Below are 16,112 nucleotides of genomic sequence, written 5' to 3'. Positions count from 1 at the left end.
TAAATTTGAAAGTATTAAATACGTAACAATTAGAAATGTAACAATTTTAGCAATTGGTCATCCGATCTATCACTCAAACTATCTTTTAACATTTTAGAGCCCGCCAATGGCACAGCAGTATTTTTGCGAGATCAATACTGGTTGAACATATGTATCAAATCATACCACGGTCACAGTGGTTCCTTGGATTTTTTTTTTATATCTTGTGATAGTTTGTGAAACTAATATGTTAATTAGTAGCCTTAATAACATTTCTATCTTACTGACATCTTTAGTATAAAATTTTTAAATATCGATTGAAAATTTTTTGGCAGAAATTTGACTTTCACTTACGTCATAGCCTTTCATTTTAGGGTTATAGGTACAATTTAATAAAAATGCATATTTCTAGGCACACCCTCCTTCTGACAAGTAATTTCTAGATTTTTAGAATATTTTTTTTTTTAAATTAAGGTTAATTAAGTGAAAAATCTCGTGGATGAAAACGTTCGAATTGTACATTTGGCATCTGGCATGAACGTATTTATTATTCTGTTTCACGATATTTCTTTTGTAAAAACAGCACACTACTGTTAAGTACAATAAAGTTAGAATATATAACAGCACACTACTGTTAAGTACAATAAAGTTAGAATATATTCTGTAGTATGTTTCTGCGGGAACGTTCAATGTTCTTTTTTTTAAACAACGCTCAATCATAAGCCTTTGTTTCATTGTATTGACCATGGATCCTTGACCAAAAGTTGTGTATTGTTTTATCTTACCTACTAATAGATTTAGCTGGCGAATACACAACGTTTCGTTCGTTTGTAGCATTTTTTTTTTCATTTGAAGCGATCCCCGGAGTACTGAAAACCTGGTCAGTACTTAAAGAAAGACAGGGTCTTGTTAGCTATGCCAAAAGAGAAACAAAAACAGTCAACTGATTGCATAGTGTCATACGCATGCTCTGTCATCTTTTGATTCAACCGACAAATTATAGTGCCTATAAAAGAAACAAACAAACATGGCTGTACCTAGGATATATCGATTTATAGATAACATAAGAGTGTTTTCAGAACATTCCCTTTAAACTTCAATGTAACATAAAGGTACGCCAATAGAGACTTATACTAGAAGTCAAACACTTTTTTTTATCAATGTTAGAATTTTAATTTATTAAATCATACCAACTAAAGCCATGCTTCGTCTACGGACTGACTTTTACTGCTATAAACTAGTTTCAAAATGTTTCATAATATTTCTTAAGAACTTTGTTTGTCTTTGCAGCTCGAAACCCCAAAAATTACAATTCTGTAAAAAATCTGAAATATCTCACAACTACAGTATTTTCTTAGATATCAATCGAAAGGCTAGAAGGTTCACTTTCGTGCTTTAGAAATGCTATCTGAAAGAAAACAACAATGATTTGGAAATAAGAGGACAAGCAAAATTCAATTCCAAGAAAAATTATTTTAATTTTGTACTTTCTTAACAACGTATGTTACTTTACTTCGCTCGAAGTCTTATCCAAAGGCACAACACTAAATACAACAGATTATTACAAAGTTTTACAGAGAGCAAAATGATTTGATTAAGGAAAACAGACTATAAAAAAACATTCACAATGAACAACTTTCTCCAATTCATATATTATTTTCTCTCAACGTTCTGACCGTATACATTTTACTTCATGACAATCTCTCTTTGAAACTTATAAATACAGAATGTTCGGAAAGTCACTGTGCAGTTTTGTTATCATATGTCTATTCAGTCTATTTCAAGCCAGCAACTGATAACGGTGTTTAGAAACAAAATAAGAAGGATCCAGATCTGTATTGATGCCAACGGGGGTCACTTTCAACATTGTTCATAATTATCATTCATATTTACCTCGTGTATTCTATATTGAAACATGTCTGTTAATAAATATATAATTGCAAAGTGACTTTCCGAACACCCTTTACAATTAACGTTTTGACAGTTACGTGTTTATTTCATAACTTATTAAAATATTTCAGTATATTTGTTTCTCTTTGATTAGGTATTTCTCCCTCTTATCGCTTAGAAAGGAACTTCGATAATGTTAAGGAAGAACCTCCTTCTCGTCCGAACTCCCACTTCACTAGTGATGGTTACAACCAGCCGTACTTCGGAAACAACACAGAGAGGAACGTTACTGTTCAGTTGGGGAAAACAGCTTACTTAAACTGTAAGATAAATCAGCTAGGAGACAGGACGGTGAGTTTATTATTGCGCGCCCTAGTCTCTCACTTTTAATGCGTACGTTTCGAACCATTCACGTTCATGTTTATTTTTTGTTTTTACATCTACCTTAGAGTACATTAAAACGTTTCACGGTATTACGTAGAGAACAACAAATATTTAGAAATGTTAAACGTCCTATTAGAGTCTTGTTAATGGAAAATTACTTGGACTTAAATAAATTAAGTGGTTCAGTTTCCAATCGACATTGATGAAAAAAGAAGATATAAGACTGATTTATTCAACTAATACTTCTGGCACGTGTCACACAAAACCACCAGAAAAAAACATGTTTATTTGTTGGAAAGTTAGATATTTTTTTTAGCATCATTGGCCTCATTCAATATTATCTATTTCTCTCACTGTCCATTTCATTAAGTGAGAACATTTTTTTATGAAAATAACGGTAATGTACTATATTATAACATTAAGAAGGTTTGATTAACGTTACTTCTAACAACGATAGAAAACAGCTAGATAATTTATGACAGTAATTTGGTTGCATACAGTGATATAAAACAGTAGATATTTTGTAATATACCTTGGAATTTTCAATACAATTTCTCAATTTTTTCATTAATATGGTCTTTAATCATTAGTGAAAGGATTTTAATAGTTTAAGTAAATCATGGAAAAAATAAAAACATTGCTAGCGACGATTAGTTAATTATCAAACAAAGTTCTTGTTAATTTTGAATTAAACACAAAACTATACAAGGGACTTTCCGTGCTCTTTCCATAACGGGTATCGAAACCCTGTTTTTAGCGGTGTGAATTTGTTAAAACACTGATACATATACCAATAATGTATTTATTAAATGAAAGTTATCTCATACACATAGGGGAAGTATAGTATTAAAACAGTCTTACCTAAACACATCATGATGAAGTATAATATTAAAACAGTTTTACCTAAAACACATCATGATGAAGTATAGTGTTAAAACAGTCTTACCTAAAACACATCAAGATGAAGTATAATATTAAAACAGTCCTACCTAAAACACATCAAAATGAAGTATAATATTAAAACAGTCCTACCTAAAACACATCATGATGAAGTATAATATTAAAACAGTCCTACCTAAAACACATCAAAATGAAGTATAGTGTTAAAACAGTCTTACCTAAAACACATCAAGATGAAGTATAATATTAAAACAGTCCTACCTAAAACACATCAAAATGAAGTATAGTGTTAAAACAGTCTTACCTAAAACACATCATGATGAAGTATAATATTAAAACAGTCCTACCTAAAACACATCAAAATGAAGTATAGTGTTAAAACAGTCTTACCTAAAACACATCAAGATGAAGTATAATATTAAAACAGTTTTACCTAAAACACATCATGATGAAGTATAGTGTTAAAACAGTCTTACTTAAAACACATCAAAATGAAGTATAGTGTTAAAACAGTCTTACCTAAAACACATCAAGATGAAGTATAGTATTAAAACAGTCTTACCTAAACACATCATGATGAAGTATAATATTAAAACAGTTTTACCTAAAACACATCATGATGAAGTATAGTGTTAAAACAGTCTTACTTAAAACACATCAAAATGAAGTATAGTGTTAAAACAGCCTTACCTAAAACACATCAAGATGAAGTATAATATTAAAACAGTTTTACCTAAAACACATCATGATGAAGTATAATATTAAAACAGTCCTACCTAAAACACATCAAAATGAAGTATAATATTAAAACAGTCTTACCTAAACACATCATGATGAAGTATAATATTAAAACAGTCCTACCTAAAACACATCAAAATGAAGTATAGTGTTAAAACAGTCTTACCTAAAACACATCAAGATGAAGTATAATATTAAAACAGTCCTACCTAAAACACATCATGATGAAGTATAATATTAAAACAGTCCTACCTAAAACACATCAAAATGAAGTATAGTGTTAAAACAGTCCTTCCTAAAACACATCATGATGAAGTATAATATTAAAGCAGTCCTACCTAAAACACATCAAAATGAAGTATAATATTAAAACAGTCCTACCTAAAACACATCATGATGAAGTATAATATTAAAACAGTCCTACCTAAAACACATCAAAATGAAGTATAATATTAAAACAGTTTTACCTAAAACACATCATGATGAAGTATAATATTAAAACAGTCCTACCTAAAACACATCAAAATAAAGTATAATATTAAAACAGTCTTACCTAAACACATCATGATGAAGTATAATATTAAAACAGTTTTACCTAAAACACATCATGATGAAGTATAATATTAAAACAGTTTTACCTAAAACACATCATGATGAAGTATAATATTAAAACAGTTTTACCTAAAACACATCATGATGAAGTATAATATTAAAACAGTCCTACCTAAAACACATCAAAATAAAGTATAATATTAAAACAGTCTTACCTAAAACACATCATGATGAAGTATATTAAAACAATCTTACATAAAACATATCAAGATGAAGTATAGTGTTAAAACAATCTTACCTAAAAGACATCAATACGAAGTATAATATTAAAACATTGTAAGTATCATTCATTAAACTACGACACAATGATGAATTCATGTAACTGCTAGATATCAAAGTGAGGTATAGTTATAGAATAAACTGAAACAAATAGAATTGTAAGTTTCTCTAATAATTTTTATTTATTATAATAATGGTTTTACAATTAAAGACAAGTACCAGTTGTTTTAGGTATTAATTACGTAAAGGTATAGAGCTGTATCCCTGTAACTATCGAACATCACGCTTGGGTGTGACGTCAAAATCCCATATATACCACTCAACACAACGTATTCACATGAAAGGCAGCAAACCTGTGCATCTCACAATTTTCCGGTTGTAGACTCAGCCATTAACCAATCAATTAGTGATATAAGTGGAAAACAAAGTTAATTATCTTTGAGAGTTGAAGTTCATGTTTTAGTTATGGATTTTCTTAAACTAAATTTATTTTGGTAGGTTTTCGTTGAGAAATACTTCACTTCAGGGATGTTTGTCACTTATCTTTAAGCCTTAATTAAGTTAAAAGACTCAGACATGCTTCAAAAGACAAGAGGAACGACAAGTTTATTACTTGAGCTTTAAAGTAGAAATTCATGACGCTAATCTAATGAAAAAGGTCTTTAATACAAACAGACACCTGAAATAAGGAAAGTTTAAGTAACTTACTATCAAAAGAGAAAGTATTTCTCCAACTAAAGCACTAGAGGTCGTATATTTATATATATTAAATATTTATTGATTCTTCGTAATTAATTTGTATAGTTTTCCCGGCAAGTGACCAACCATAAAACAGTTAATATATTATTCTTAATAAGCAGATTTTAATGTATGGTGACGTACACAACAGTGTAAATATTGCTTATATGATAACTAAAATTCCCTTATTCAGATTTCTTCATTAATTTTCGTAATTAATGGTCTTTCGTGGAACAAACTATATATTTAAAGAGATCGAGCGAGAAATAAAACTCCAAATTCAAGCCCGGAGAACAGGAAGCGTTCGTTCGTACGCTGAGCGGATACATAAAACTGTTAATTTAGAAACTACAGTGTAAAAACAGTGGAAGTTTCAAACGCTCTACCCACATCTGCTTCTAAATTAAATCCCACTGCACATGTTAGGCTTAGAGATGGAGGCAAATCTAATTGACGATGTGGGTCCTAAACCCACAAATACTTCTCTCAGCTGCAAACATGTTTGCTTTTTTATTCTCTACGTGTATTACTTAAATTACCTTTTACTGTCTGCAGCCAGTTGTTGGCGTATAGATGTCTCTATTCAAAAGCAAAACAAAAACAGAAGGTGAAATTGGAAATCGATATATGAGATACCTACTGAATTTGATATTAGGATGTCTGACCTAATAGCTTAATCATATGTCGCTTAAGGTAACTATTTAATCATTTTTACTACTATTTGTAGTATATGTTGTTATAATATATTGAATAATGTTTCCGTTAAAGTAAATTAAATTTTTAATGTTTTCTAACACGATTAGGCTTAACCGCTAGTACCTTTAGGCCTTCTTTACTAAAACGTATTCTAGCGTATTATATAATTTGTTAATTACAGGTCTTATAAAATTAACTCATTGTTTCAAAATTATGAACAATGCTACTAGTATTTTAAAAATATATCATATAAAATGGAAACTAAAGTTCCTGAAATTGAGAGAAACGTTTACATAATTTAAACCATCTATAATTTTTGTGTCCGAGTGTATCCAATCAGTTTGCGCATCAAGCATTGCATTATTTCCCATTCCATTCAATAAAATATAAATTGTAGTGGTAAAATTAAAACAACTGTGATTGCTCAGAATAATTACACCTTCCACACGTGTACAGGAGAGAAGAACTGTGTTTGAAACAAACTATTGCACTTGACTAAACACTTACATGCATAACAAAGAAATACAACTGCAGCTTGAGCAGCTGTAGACTTATACGTATGAATAGAAGAATACATTATTTTCAACATTAAAGTTTAGGCTCTCTATATTAAATAGTTTCGTTATTGTTTGTTTTTTGACTTTCTCGCAAAGCTACACGAGGGTTATCTGCGCTAGCCGTCCTTAATTTAGCAGTGTAAGACTAGAGGGAAGGCAGCTAGCTAGTCATTACCACCCACCGCCAGCTCTTGGGCTCTTTTATCAATGAATAGTAGGATTGACCGTCACGTTATAGTACTCCCACGGCCGTGACGGGTATTCGAACCCACGACCTTCAGATTACGAGTCGAGAGCCATGCCGGGCCAGTTTTATTATTATATGTAATCTAAAATTACTAATGTTATATTTGCCTTATTTTACCTCATTAGTGTACCCACGTATTTAGTTAAAATGGTTATTGAATATTTCTTAGCTTTCATCGAAATTGTAATGAATATAAACTACTGAATATTTTTAATGTAACTTAGAAAGTGTAAACAATATATTTCTGGAAACTCTATATTTTGGCCAACCAATCGAATTGACAATTTAGAGAATGTTGTAACATTTGAAACACTGACTACGATTAGAATTTGCTTAGAATTATCTTACAGTTAACACAAAGTCTCTTTCTTTTTTTTTAGTTATTATATTGTTATATAATAATAAAGAAATTAAAGTTATACCATGATTTTATTTTTCAAATAATAATGTCACACATTTTTCGAGATAAGTTATTAATATATTTTTACTCAGTAGATCATATTGGTTCTCAGAAATATCTTTGGACAAACTTCATTAAGAACTACTTTTTAATCTATTATAGTCTGAGTCGTGTCAGACTTCTAATACATTGTTTATATATTTGCATGTTAAATTATCAGTGTAGATAAATTATAAATTAAAATGTGTTCTATTTTCTCATTAACTTGTAGTCGACAGTAAACTAACCAACGTTTGTGTTTTACGCAGAATGTAAAACTACATGTAATATTTGTTCTAGATTTCACAAAGATATGAAAAACCGATTTAACAGAAAGATTAACTAATAGTTTTAAATAAATTATTGAATAACTCATGATTAGTTAAAAACATTTAGCTAAATCCCATATTTCACATAAAAATATCGAAGTAACTAGTAATGGATATAAATATCTATAAAAAAACGACTATTTATTATACAAAACTCAGTCCACTCTTTTATTCGTTTTGTTTTCCATTTTATTTTTACTTTTTCGAATTTTTTGCCTCAAAATCAAAGGCTACAGTCTTAATTAAGTAAACAGCAGTTGTATTCTGAAATCTTTTAGACTGAGATGAACCTCCCAACTTGTTAACTGTTTATAACATACAGCTCACTTTTAAAGGAGAGACTCCTTTAATAAACCTTATCCTATAACACGCTTTTGGACAAACTGTTTTATACCTTCCTCAGTACCGAACCTTTTCTCTGATATTAAGGTAGACTGAGCTCATTACAACAAACTCTTCAAATATCACACTTATAATTCACCAATATAGTCATAAGAACTCCTTGAGTTTGATTGTTACGAAAATGTTTTCGTTTACATAAATGCTAGCTATTTATAATACACAGACAAATAGACAAAGGGAGATCAACTATTGGTTGCTGATATAGCAAAAGTTATACTATACTTGTGAGTCATTTCTAGTAATTAAACTGTAGCAGTTTTTAAAATAAAATTGTGGTTTTAAGTAACTCAGACGTATAATTTAAATCTCAGGGGATGAACTTTATATCATTAAAGTACTTTATTTGAATAACATTTATATTACTTTTAAGATAACTAAAACTACTGATAACAAATTGTTCAGTTTATCTTAACAGTGTCATATGCTCTTTTTATATATATTTCTTTTACGGTATCTTTTTTTTTTTAGAATTTCGCGCAAACCTACTCTAGGGCTATCTGTGCTATTCGTCCCTAATTTAGCAGTGTAAGACTATAGGGAAGGCAGCTAGTCATCACCACCCACCGCCAACTCTTGGGCTACTCTTTTACCAACTAATAGTGGGATTGACCGTCACATTATAACGCCCCCACGGATGAAAAGGTGAGCATGTTTGGTGCGACGCGGATGCGAACCCGCGACCCTCGGATTACGAGTCGCACGCATTAACCCACCTGGCCATGCAGAGCCTTTTACGGTATCTAATGTTGTTACAACTTGAGCTAGACGCTTTAACTCTGCTATTTTTAGATAACTAACTCTTCCAGCGCCAGGTAAGGTTTTAGACACACAAAAGTACATTTTGTCTTGTATCCTTACTTATATTTCGCTTATAAATTATCGTATGAACAAACAAATTCTGCGGTGATTTATTTACCACTATTTACAAATAGTAATGTATCTATTGATTATAAAGTTCTAATTTTATTTCATAACTATTTATCGGCCAAACGTGGTCCAGTGGCTAGCACTATAATTTGAGTACGTGGATTGATGGGTTATAAGAGTGACGTCAAATTCGGCTATTCGGTCTGAAGGAGTAATCTAAGAGTTGGCGGTTGTTAGTATTGACTACTCGTGTTAATTCTAGTGTTATTATCATCTCAAAATTATGGATGGCTAACGCAAATAATCCTCGACTAGCTTTGCACAAAAATCAATAAACAAACGATAAGAACATTTATACTTGTAAAACAAAAAGAAAAGACATATAATGTTCTATATTCGTGTCCAGAACATTGCTTTAGAAAAGAACACATATATGCCCATAGTAGTGAAAGTACATTAAGTGGTATATAAGGATAAAGAGAAATATAGGTCAAACAACAATCGATTAAGCTGGCTGGCTATTTAGCTACAAAAATCCCAAACGTATTTTTTAATTTTACTAAGTATGTATTCTGAAATGTTAAGACATACATACTTTTAAATAATCGCATTTATATTTTTACTTTAAATCAAAGAAATAATAGACGAAATTCAGTCAACCAGAACCATAACATGTAACGAACAAATCAACTATCGAATGTCAAACTGAGAACAAACGCTGAGCTACGCTACTCCCATAAGTAAAGGGAAATGATGCAGTAAAACACAAGATAACAAACAATAGACTAATCAATAACTTTACATTATCCAAAACATAAATATAACGAAACGTTTTGATAATGTTACTTTACTCTTCATACCGTTATGATAATTTTGTTATTACAAGGACCATATTTGATAACATATAACTTTTCATTTTGAGATGAATAATATTTTAATGTATTAAAGTGTGTTTGATGTGAAGATCCACTTGATTTAACCAAGAAATATGTCTCTTGCTCTATTTGTTTTGTCTCCCGCTAGTACAGCAGTAAGTCTACGGATTTACAACGATAAAATCAGGGGTTCGATTCTCCTCGGTGGGCTCAGCAGATAGCCCGATGTAGCTTTGCTATAAGAAAACACAATGCTTTATTTTTATGATATATTTACTCGAATCATCGTTTTGTATTAGATATATTTTGCTTTTTTTCGCAAAGCGACAAACTGAATGAAATTAAATAACATATTTAGATTTTTTTTATGTAAAACTGCATGAGAAAAGTGTTCTTAATAATTTCCCTAGAAAATTATCCTCTTTTGTTAAATAAAGTTAACTAAGTTTTCAGAATATTAACTGTTTAAACACAGAAAATCCATACGCTTTTAGGAAGCCTTAAGGGTCAGGATTCATCGATTCCTTTAACAATTTTTTTTTTCCCAACGATTCCTTTTGACCTCTATCTAGAGTTAGAAATGACTAAATCAAATCGGATAGTTTATATTAATCAGTGTGGGAAACTGACATAAAATATTTTTTCCTGCAGATTGTAAACTTTTTTTGCCACACTTATTTGTGTTTTTTTTATAGTTTTGAACATAAAACTATCACAGTGATATATTTTCCTAAAGTTTATAATATCTGTTAAAGTGTCAGAAAGCTTTTATTTGACGAAACATGGCATTGAGTACTAGTACAAAAGTGGTGCTACATTCGTCCCTAAATCAATACAATAAGAATATTTTTAAAACATCAATTTGACTGCAATCTGTCTATTATGCAGTATTTCTAAGAAATACCAGAAACGATAAGGTGTTTCCCGTATAATTTCAGGCTGTCAACTATTAATATCAGTAATTTCTGAAACGACAAGTATTCCAGTGTCGGAAGGGTTTAGGTGGTGACATCCAGTAGTAACCAACTTGAAACCTCACCATAATGAGAATAATTTGAATCATATTGGTCTTTGGTTGTTCAATATGGTGTTTCAGTTAGAAGAGTGTACAATAAGATTTCGTTTAATCGCCCCCTGTTGAAAGCTGGCTTACGTAATGAGCTTTGTATTGAGCGGGAAACTTCATCGATAATAGACCGCAATAAAGCATAATAGAAAAGACAGTATTACACTCTATTGACCAACAAAGAATAGTGAGCTATCGATTATTATTAGTTTTATGTTGAAGTAATCTCATCATAAGTATTAATATTGAAGGTTTATAATACTGCTTAAAATAAACATTTGCTTAAATAATATAAGACAGATAACACAACTACATTTTTTTGCAATATTCAAAATAAAACTTAGTTGAACAAACCGTGTGTATTTAAATTGAAAATTTTGACATTTCACAGTCTTTTAAAAAAAGGATTCAGTTATTCGTAATTAATTCCAATTTAAGAATTAGAAATAATTGCCAGAATTTTAATTTAAGTAATTAGTGTTTTTATTTGACGTTTTCACTTTGTTTTCAAACAATAATTCTTTAGATTTTAGCTTAACGCACTTTCAGGAATCCTTGTGCACTAGAAAAGACGTGATTTGTTATATTGACGTATTAACAAAGGACTAGAGTGACCACGGGGAGCAATGCTGCAAAAAGCACTAAATAGGTTTTAAATTCAATTATTTTAGTGCAAAATAAATATCTGGTGTAATTGACCCAGCGGTTGTAATTACACAAAAATAATAGTTGTTAAATTAGAAACATAAAGTTAATGAGCAGTCACAACAAAATACTATATGTAAATTGATTAGAGGATAACTTTTTACCTCAGATTTTATATTTTTGATTTTATTTTCTTAAACGTTACATAATATATGTAATATATTGAGCGCTACCTTTAGACAAGTAGGAAAAAAACAAAGGTTTTTAGAAAGAAATCTTTCCAGAAATCTTACATGGCATACAGTTATGTCTGATTGGGTGTGAGGGTTTATTGAATAAGTAATTGTATTTTTATTTTAACTGGTGATCGTATCCGTGTATATATATATATATGGCCTGGCATGGCCTAGCGCGTTAAGGCGTGCGCTTCGTAATCTGAGGGTCGCGGGTTCGCGCCCGAGTCGCGCCAAACATGCTCGCCCTCCCAGCCGTGGGGGTGTTATAATGTTACGGTCAATCCTACTATTCGTTGGTAAAAGAGTAGCCCAAGAGTTGGCGGTGGGTAGTGATGACTAGCTGCCTTCCTTCTAGTCTTACACTACTAAATTAGGGACGGCTAGCACAGATAGCCCTCGAGTAGCTTTGTGCGAAATTCCAAAAAAACAAACAAAAATAATATATATATATATAAGTACACGCAATTAGTTTCTCAGGGCCCGACAAATATATATACCCAAAGGTTTTTATAGTTTTTACCAAGTTGCCCTATAATGGATCAGAGGTAAGTTTATAGATTTATAACGGTTATATTGTTTGCAGGGAACAGAGCGTAGTAAAATGATAATAAAACAAAAGCAACACTAAAATCCTATAGGACTTATTTATGATATTCTTACAAACACATGAATTTCAGTGAAGAAAAGGTGGCGTAGAATTCTAGCATGTTCCATGTCTCGTGATTCCCACTGCACTTGAATAATTTTTCCGAGTTCTTGGGAGTATCCGCGGCACTTGGAAGAGCGAGGCAAATAAATATGGAAAGATTCATCTAGTGGTAGAACTAAAGTTATACTTATTTAACTTGGAGTCTTGTTTGTTTGTTTTGAATTTCGTGCAAAGCAACACGAGGGCTATCTGCGCTAGCTATCTCTACTTTAGCAGTGTAAGACTAAAGGGAAGGCAGTTAGTCATCACCACTCACCGCCGACTCTTGGGCTACTCTTTTACTAATGAATAGTGGGATTGACTGTTGCATTATAACGTCCCTACGGCTGAAAGGGCGAGCATGTTTGGTGCGACCGTGATTTGAACCCGCGACCCTCAGATTACGAGTCGAACGCCCTGACTCATCTGGCCATTCCGGGCCTTATTTAACTTAGAAGTATTAATATTGTTTTTTTATTGGTGGTATTGCATCTTTAGATTGTTCTTGCGTCGAAACCACACATACTGATAAAACATATCTTTGCTCATACAACTTAGAAACATACTATTTGATTCTAGAGACGACCATTCAATGTTGTACTTCTTCACACGTATATCCACGAATAAAATATACTCTTCTGAGCTTTAGATGTTTTCTTTATGTCGCTCTTTTCGAATTGCAGCATATTTATACAATATGAATAATCCGAGAATAACGTATCTAGTTCATTAGTGGTTAATATTAAGTATGCTAATATAATCTAAGAAACGATCCACTTAACTGTGGTAAAGCTTGCGTACTTCATAGCTAAGCCACATCGATGTATCTGTTGTAGTCCACCGATAATAATCAAACATCCAATTAAACAAATGTTGGTCCCATCAAGGAACGTGTGGTGGTAAGGTAAGATTAGTGGGCAATGATTGCAGATCTGTCGAGTGAACTAATAATTAAGATAAAATAACTATCTTTACGTAACTTACTTTTGTTAAGGAGTCATTTGTCTCTAATTTAAGCAAAATAGAAGAAAGAGAGGAAATGGCTTTATAAGTTCTACTGTTATCAAATTATTAAAACACCCAAGGCTGGAATCTGTTCTGATGACTGATTCAAAAATGAAATGCATCTCAGAATAAATATTTAAATATACAAAGAGTACGTAAATCATTTCTGCATTATATTGTTGTGGTGTATTTCGTTTTTTTAAAACCGCTTTTTCAAGTTGCGTCGGAAAACAAGAAATGTATACAAGCCCATATTTACATTGATTGAATAATATCTGTGTCGTCTCCTAACCATGTTTTATTCTAAACACATCCATTGCATTTGCTTATACAGTCGTAAAGCCTTCAGGCAAGGAAATACAACTGTTGGATACTTGTCATTCCGTGAATGTTATTGGAAAGGCTGGACGGATTCTATGCTAATATAGCCACATTTCCTTGGGGCATTAGTAATAAAGGAAACACGAGGGTTGAAAACAGAACTGCGTGAAAGGTGTTCCTGTTGCGTTTAAAGAATGTTTTCACTGATTCAGTTTCAGTTGGATGAAGAATACCAACCATGTTCAAAGTGGTGACGTCACTCTTGTGCTTACGTCACACCATTTTATTAATTTGTTTTTAAAACTTACGGCAAAGTGCGAATGATATGAATAATGAAAAGAGACAATCGCTTTTGTTCTTTGTTTCTTCTTTACATTGGAGGACAATAGACTGATTGAGAGACAGAACATTTCTTTTTCCAACCATGTATCATGCGATATATGTTTTTACTCACCCTGAAGTATTTATAATTTATTATTTACAAAATACACGGTTAATGTTGTAACAACTAATGTATATTAGAACATTATGAGCCTCTATTCTTAATTTGTAGCTCCCAGTAGGACAGCGACACGTCTGCGGACACTTACAACGATAGAAAAGAGGTTTCGATCCCTGTGGTGGGCAGAGCACAATGATCCACTTGTGTATATTTAACTTCACTTCAAACAAACTTAATATGTTTCTTCATTCTAAAAACCTAATAGTTCTAACGTTAATACTGTAAAATATTTTAAATGAGAAATTTGATCTAACTTGAAACAATTCCTTATACAGGTTCAATAAGGAGGAAATGAATGGTTGGTTTTGTGTTCGTATTAAATCAGTTACTGCTATTATTGATTTATATCGTACGCGTAGAAGAGCTAGAAAACATTATATGAATTTAACATACTTTTTATGCAAGTCGACTGGGAAAATATGAAATACAAGAATCAAAGCCACAGTGATTAGCAAATTTGTAAAACTAAAACAATTTGCTCGCGATATTTTTCCTGACTCAGTGCTGAAATCTTATTAGAATGAGATGAGGCAGACACTCCTTGGATGGTGTTCCCGGATGTTGTTGTTTTTTTTTTCTTCTTAAGAATAGAATCTGTTTCCAAGGAAAATTATTTTAACCCTAACTAATATAAGACAATCGTATAAGGTCAATCGTGTTTTCTTTTATTCCTGTCTTCCTCAATTAAGATCGAACGTTTCATCATCATGGTCATGTTTATTCTAATTTAGAATATACATTATGCTACAATGGTTTCATTTGGTTGTTGTTAAGCTCAAATTCGCACAAAGAGACATCTTTACTCTGCCTACCACGGGTATTGAAACTCGATTAGTAGCGTTGTAAGCCTGCAGACTTCTCAATTAACACTGAGAGACACGTGCTATATATGTGTAGTCTGGAAATAATTAGAAACACTTAAAGTTAGATGAAACATAGAAAATTACACGTCACAATAAAATGAAACAATAGATGAAACATAAAAAATTACACATCACAATAAAATGAAACAATAGATGAAACATAAAAAATTACACATCACAATAAAATGAAACAATAGATGAAACATAAAAAATTACACATCACAATAAAATGAAACAAAAAATATTGATTTTTTATTAAATAACAAATAAAAATGGGAAAGTATGGAATTAGTGTCCTTGACATTTCTCATAAAATATTTACGCAATTTTTATTGTTGAAAACATGTTTTGTTATGAATTGCCTGGTAATTATTATAAAAATATTCAATGAAAGCTCTTGAAATAGAACAATCACAGAAGTTTCGGACCCTTTAATCTTCCTTGGACAAAAATAAAACTATTTTTTCATATTCTGCATAAGTGAATTGTATCGTCAAAGGATTTTCAATAAACTGCTTATGTATTTGCTGATAAATATTTGACGCTTACAACTAGAATCACACCTTTTGCGACACACGGGCGACCCGTCCAGTCGAAAGATCCTCACGCATAAATACAACCATCCATAATTTCGAGCCACTGATCAGAAGGAGATCAGCGAATCAGAAATTCCTTTCACCTGCTCATCTTATCCTGATTTGAGTAACAGGAATAACTGTCATTTTTATAACGCTCCAAAACTTAAATTGTGGAGCATATTCGATAAGTTATCCCGATCTCGACTCGAACCTTGATTCTTCTGATCATTATTTTGGTACCCTGACCACTAGGTCACGTCTAGCCGAATAAGCTTTAATACGAGGGATGTAAAAATTCAATCAACACAGAAACTACGTTTATTAAAAGTATAAGTG

At 31.5% G+C, this 16,112-nt stretch overlaps 1 protein-coding gene across 1 annotated transcript in view; it reads left to right on the top strand.

Moving 5' to 3' along the window:
• LOC143249705 (neurotrimin-like) overlaps positions 1-16,112 on the top strand; it is a 110,381-nt gene that overhangs the window by 83,084 nt on the left and 11,185 nt on the right. Inside the window, exon 2 of the mRNA XM_076500017.1 lies at positions 2,024-2,220. Coding sequence (XP_076356132.1) covers positions 2,024-2,220 — 197 coding nt within the window. The remainder of the gene's footprint in view (positions 1-2,023; positions 2,221-16,112) is intronic.

This window comes from Tachypleus tridentatus, chromosome 4 (assembly GCF_004210375.1).
Source record: "Tachypleus tridentatus isolate NWPU-2018 chromosome 4, ASM421037v1, whole genome shotgun sequence".
In the NCBI taxonomy this organism is placed as follows: Eukaryota; Metazoa; Arthropoda; class Merostomata; order Xiphosura; family Limulidae; genus Tachypleus; species Tachypleus tridentatus.
This window is presented reverse-complemented; position numbering and strand designations above follow the sequence as displayed.